General features: G+C 39.5%; 1 protein-coding gene across 1 annotated transcript; it reads left to right on the forward strand.

Moving 5' to 3' along the window:
• Positions 1–1543: 1543 nt before the first annotated feature.
• LOC147382587 (uncharacterized) lies at positions 1544–5442 on the forward strand. Its single transcript, XM_086427194.1, has 6 exons — positions 1544–2792; positions 2904–3251; positions 3572–3820; positions 4500–4513; positions 4582–5247; positions 5353–5442. The coding sequence occupies exons 1-6, from the start codon at positions 1544–1546 to the stop codon at positions 5440–5442; spliced, it is 2616 nt and encodes an 871-aa protein (XP_086283320.1).
• The last annotated feature ends 589 nt before the right edge of the window (positions 5443–6031 follow it).

Raw genomic sequence — 6031 nt, forward strand, 5'->3', positions numbered from 1 at the left:
AGTCGGAAGAGTCAGATAGCTCTTCCTATCCCTTGTCAGACGAGGAAGAAAACATACCAGATTTAGAAGAAGAAAGTGAAGAAGAAGAATTGCCAATGGCTGAAACCATTAGACAAATGTCTTCTTCAACCGATGGGGGAGCCGCACCAACTTGTATTACTTATCCAGAACCAGCAATTGGCAAAGTAGTTGAATTTGAATTGAAGAGTGGGTTTTTACACCATTTTCCCAAATTCCATGGGCTTACTAATTAAGATCCTCATAAGCATGTCAAGGAGTTTAAGTTTGTATGTTCAAGTATGTGCCCACAGAATGCGGATCTCAACATTTTGAAGCTGAAGTCATTTCCTTTCTCATTTGAAGATAGGGCAAAGACTTGGTTGTTTGATCTACCCTCAGGCTATATTAACATATGGGAGAAGTTGATGACTGAATTTCTGACTAAGTACTTCCCTGCCTCAAGGATTACTGTCTTGAGAAAGCAAATAACTGGAATTGAGCAAAGGAAAAATGAGGCATTTTATGCCTACTATGAGAGATTCAAAAGCTTAGTTGCATCATGTCCTTCACATGGGATGAAGGAAGGAAATCTACTTACTTACTTTTATGAGGGACTCCTCCCTCTTGAACGTCAATTGTTAGATGCTGCTGCTGGAGGTTCTTTTGCGGATAAGACACCTGAAGTTGCTAAGGTGTTGCTCGCCCAACGTGCTCTTAATTATCAACAATATGAGGGAGTGTTAAACTCCACTCGTGGGATGAATGAGGTATCTTCTAACTCTACTCTTGAGGAAAAAGTTAATAAAATGTCTACTCTTCTGTCTCAGGTATTGAACGTGAATGGAGCACAAGTACAACAAGTTGCTCAAATCTGTGATGTGTGCTACACTCAAGGGCATCCAACTGACCAATGCCCCCAACTGATTAATAATGGAGGATGGGAGTCTCTTAATGCTGTTGGGTTTCAAGATAATCAAGGTGGACAAAGGCATAACCCTTTCTCTAACACATATAACCTTGGACTTAGAGATCACCCCAATTTACGTTGGGCCAACAATGATAATATTAAGAACCCTCAAGGACAAGGCCAAGAGTTTCCACGCCCTCGAGGTTTTCTGATGAGACCTCAAGTACCTCAAAACTTTGTTTCACCTCAGGTACCTCAAAACTTTGTATCTAATCCTCATGTGCCTACAAATCTACTGCTCCTAATTATGATGAGATTTTAAAGTCCTTTGCTCAAGGGCAACATAATTTAAATACTGTTAGTCAAGCTCTTGTTACAGGTCAATAGGTTCACACTAAAGACATTGTAGAGTTGAAAAAGCAGTTGGGACAAGTGGTAGACTTCATGGGAAAGATAACCGAGAGTGGAAAATTACCTAGCAACACTGTTCCCAACCCAAATATCAAACAAGCTAAAGCTGTTACAACAAGGAGTGGTAAGACCCTTGTGGATGTTTCCAAAACCATAAAGAAGGCCCAAGTAACCCACAATGAGGAAAAGGACTGAGAGAAAGATCCTGCCACATCAAAGATAGAAATGATTAGTCCTTCGTCATCTAAGAAGGCTTTGAAACCTCGAGGTAATGAGCAAAACCCTAAAAATTCTTTCAATTCTAATCCTTTTGCTCGTGTGGCTTTTCCTAGTAGGTTTGCCAAAACCAAGAAGGATGAATCTGATCAAGCCATCTTGGAGACTTTTAAGAAGGTACAAGTCAACATGTCTTTGATTGAGTGTTTGAAGCAAGTGCCAAAATATGCCAAATTTCTGAAAGAACTTTGCACTACAAGGAGGCAAACTAGTGAGAAAGAGGTGGTAAAGATGAATGAGACAGTCTCTGCTGTCATCCAAAGGAAATTGCCACCAAAGCTTAGGGATCCAGGCAGTTTTTCTGTTCCTTGTGTGATTGGTACCAATAAATTTGATAATGTCATGTTAGACTTAGGAGCTTCAATTAATGTGATGCATTATAGTCTTTATGCTTCTTTAGATCTGGGTGAACTTAAAAGTGATAATGTTGTTATCCAATTGGTTGATCGATCTAACAAGTATCCTAAAGGATACGTTGAGGATGTTCTTGTGCAGGTGAATCAACTCATTTTTCCGATTGACTTCTATGTCCTAGATATGGAAGAGGCACCCCTAAATTCCACTCCATTAATTTTAGGGCACCCATTCATGAGAACTGCAAGAACAAAGATCGATGTTTATGGAGGAACATTGACCATGGAATTTGATAATGAAATTATACGCTTCAACATCTTTGAAGCTATGAGGTATCCATTGATTGACATTAAACCCTATTTTTCTATTGATATTATTGATTCATTTGCGCGGAGGTTTATGGAAGCAATGGAAGAGGATGAGTTGAAAGTAACACTCTCTCAAGGAGTTGGTTATAATGAGAATGGAGATTCCATTTCTAAAGCTGAGTTGGAGAAGGCTGAAGAGCCTATTGTGATTAGAACTGTGGCTTCCTTTGAGTCCCTACCCATTTTACCAAGGTATATTCCTCCTTTGTCCCTTCCTATTTCTACTAACAAGATGTTACCTTCGGTGATACAGGCTCCTACACTTGAGCTTAAGGTTTTGCCAGATCATTTGAAGTATGTATTTTTGGGGGATAAGGAGACGCTGCCTGTTATTATATCCTCGAAGTTAGAGGAGAATCAAGAGAAGAAGCTTGTGGACATTCTTAAGAAGTACGAGACTGCCATTGGTTGGACTTTGACAGATATTAAGGGAATTAACCCAACCATGTGCGTCCATAGAATCCTATTGGAGGATGGTGCCAAACCCACCAGAGAAGCCTAAAGACACCTACATCCACCCATGATGAAGGTAGTGCAAGAGGAGATGATAAAATTACTTGATTGTGGCGTTATTTACCCTATTTCAGATAACAAGTGGGTGTCTCCTATTCAAGGTGTGCCAAAGAAGTTTGGAGTTACTGTAATAAAGAATGAGAAGAATGAGCTAGTACCTCAACGAGTTGTAACTGTTTATCGAGTTTGCATAGATTATAGAAAGCTTAATGCGTCAACAAGGAAGGACCATTTCCCTTTGCCCTTTATCGATCAGATGCTTGAGAGGTTAGCTGGTTACCCTTTTTATTGCTTTTTGGATGGATATAGTAGGTACAACCAGATCTGTATAGCCCAACAGGATCAAGAGAAGACCACCTTCACTTGCCCTTTTGGCACTTATGCCTATACACGTATGCCATTTGGATTGTGCAATGCACCAGGTACGTTTCAACGTTGTATGGTTTCCATTTTTTCTGAATACATTGAGAATATCATTGAGGTGTTTATGGATGATTTTAGTGTCTTTGGTAGAGATTTTATGCATGCTTAGGAAATTTGGAACTTATTTTAAAACGTTGTGTTGAAACTAACTTGGTTCTGAATTGGGAAAAGTGTCACTTCATGGTGACTCAAGGGATTGTTTTAGGACATATTATATCTGCTAGGAGGATTGAAGTTGATAAATCTAAGGTAGATCTTGTGCGTTACTTACCCTCTCCTACATGTGTGAGAGAGGTTTGGTCATTTCTTGGTCATGCAGGATTTTACAGGAGATTTATCAAGGATTTCTCCAAGGCATCAAGGCCCTTGTGTCGGTTTCTCCAAAAAGACACTCCATTTGAGTTTGATGAGGAGTGCAAGAAGGCTTTTGAGAAGTTGAAGGAGTTATTGACTACTGCTCCAATTATGTCTCCACCTAATTGGTCCTTATCTTTTGAATTGATGTGTGATGCCTCAGATTACGCTGTTGGGGCTGTGTTGGGACAAAGAATAGCTAAGAAGCCCTATGGTATCTACTATACCTCTAAGACTCTCAATGATGCCCAACTGAATTATTCCACAACTGAAAAAGAGCTCCATGTTGTGGTTTTCGCTTTAGATAAATTTCGCTCTTATTTACTTTAAACTAAAGTTACTGTTTATACTGATCATGCAACTTTGAAGTATTTGATGACAAAGAAGGAGGCCAAACCGAGGCTGATTAGATGGGTGTTGTTACTTCAAGAATTTGATTTGGAGATCAAAAACAAAAAGGGGAGTGAAAACTTGGTAGCCGACCATTTGAGCAAACTTGTACATGAGGAAGACACCTTACCCTTGTAAGAATCATTCCCAGATGAGCAGCTCTTTGGGATTGAGGTAAGTGAACCGTGGTATGCCGATATTGTGAATTATTTAGTTACTAAGCAATTCCCTGATACTTTACCTCAGTCTAACAAAGAAAAGCTTAAGAAAATTGCTAGATATTATATATGGGATGAACCTTATTTGTGGAAGCATTGTAGTGATCAAATCATTAGGCAGTGTGTCCCTAAATCTGAGAATAAATCTATACTTGTCTTTTGTCATTTTGAGTCTTGTGGTGGACATTTTGGTGCACGTCGGACAGCCCGTAAGGTATTAGATTGTGGTTTCTTTTGACCCTCTATTTTTAAGAATGCATATATGTACTGCATGACTTGTGATAGGTGCCAGAGAACAGGTAACTTTGGTTCTAAAGATGAAATGCCCATGGCCCATATCATAACTGTTGAGATTTTCGATGTCTAGGGCATTGATTTCATGCGGCCGTTTCCTTCATCTAACGGTTTTCTTTACATTCTTTTGGCTATAGATTATGTGTCCAAGTTGGTGGAGGCTAAGGTCACTAGAACTAATGATTCTAAAGTTGTTGCAGATTTCTTGAGATCTAACATATTCACTAGGTTTGGAGTGCCTTGTGCGATTGTTAGTGATGGTGGATTACACTTCTACAACAAAACAATTGAGTCTCTACTGAAAAAATACAAGGTGACTCACAAGGTGGCAACACCATATCATCCTCAAATGAATAGACAAGCAGAGGTCTCAAATCGTGAGATTAAGGGAATTTTGGAAAAGACTGTGGGTTCTACACGCAAGGATTGGAGTAAAAGACTTGATGATTCACTTTGGGCCTATAGGACAGCATACAAAATGCCAATTGGGATGTCTCCATTTAGACTTGTCTATGGTAAGGCGTGTCATTTACCAGTTGAGCTTGAGCATAGGGCGTGGTGGGCTGTTAAGTCTTTCAACATAGACATTGATGAGGCCGGTTTACATAGAAAATTGCAACTGAATGAACTTGAGGAGATTAGAAACGAGGCATATGATAGCACATGGATTTACAAGGAGAAAAGTAGAGCTTTTCATGATAAGATGATCCGTGGCAAGGCCTTTGTTGTAGGCCAAAAAGTTCTTATTTTCCATTCTAGACTTAAACTTTTTCCTAGTAAGTTACGTTCTAGATGGGTTGGTCCTTTCATTGTCACTAATGTTTTTCCTCATGGTGCTATGCAGATAAAAAGTGACAAAACTGGAAATGAATTCAAGGTGAATGGCCATCCCTTGAAGCCTTACTATGAGACTTTTAAGGAGCACACTGTGTAAGAAGTACCCCTCCTAGAGGCTCCACTCACAAAGTACTAAAAATAAGGTACAAAGTCTAGGCTAAAGGACTGTAAACATTTAAGCGCTACTAGGAGGCAACCCAATTCAGCCAAGGCTATTGAGGATACATCAACACAGATCTGCATTTTCTTTCTCTCCTCTATTTACTTTGGTTGATTTTATTTTTTTTTATTGTGTGATTTTCGTGAAAACAGGACTGCCCCTATTCCATACCCATTCTGATTGGCGGCTCTATCAAAGTACAGCTGCCATGTTTGGTTCTAGGGTTCTTCAACATGTAAGATATTCTTATCTGTAACTGATCAATAAACCTTATTCCTACTACTACCGGTTGATCTGCCACGTATTCTACCACAGCTCTCCCCTTATGTAATATGCGTGATGTCAAACTCTGATAACAATAATAACCATCGGGCGGTTCTCCCTGTCAATGTTGGTTTCTCGAAGAGATACTTAAGAGGATCCATCCGAGATAAACAAGATAATTGAATGAGATAGCATATTGTATCGGAGTCCCTAAGTAGCCCATACTAGTGCTAAGCAAGTTTTTTTGAGGGCCGAATACTTT

The sequence above is a fragment of the Akebia trifoliata genome, chromosome 16 (assembly GCF_017979445.1).
Source record: "Akebia trifoliata isolate Shusen 1 chromosome 16, ASM1797944v1, whole genome shotgun sequence".
NCBI classification, from domain to species: Eukaryota; Viridiplantae; Streptophyta; class Magnoliopsida; order Ranunculales; family Lardizabalaceae; genus Akebia; species Akebia trifoliata.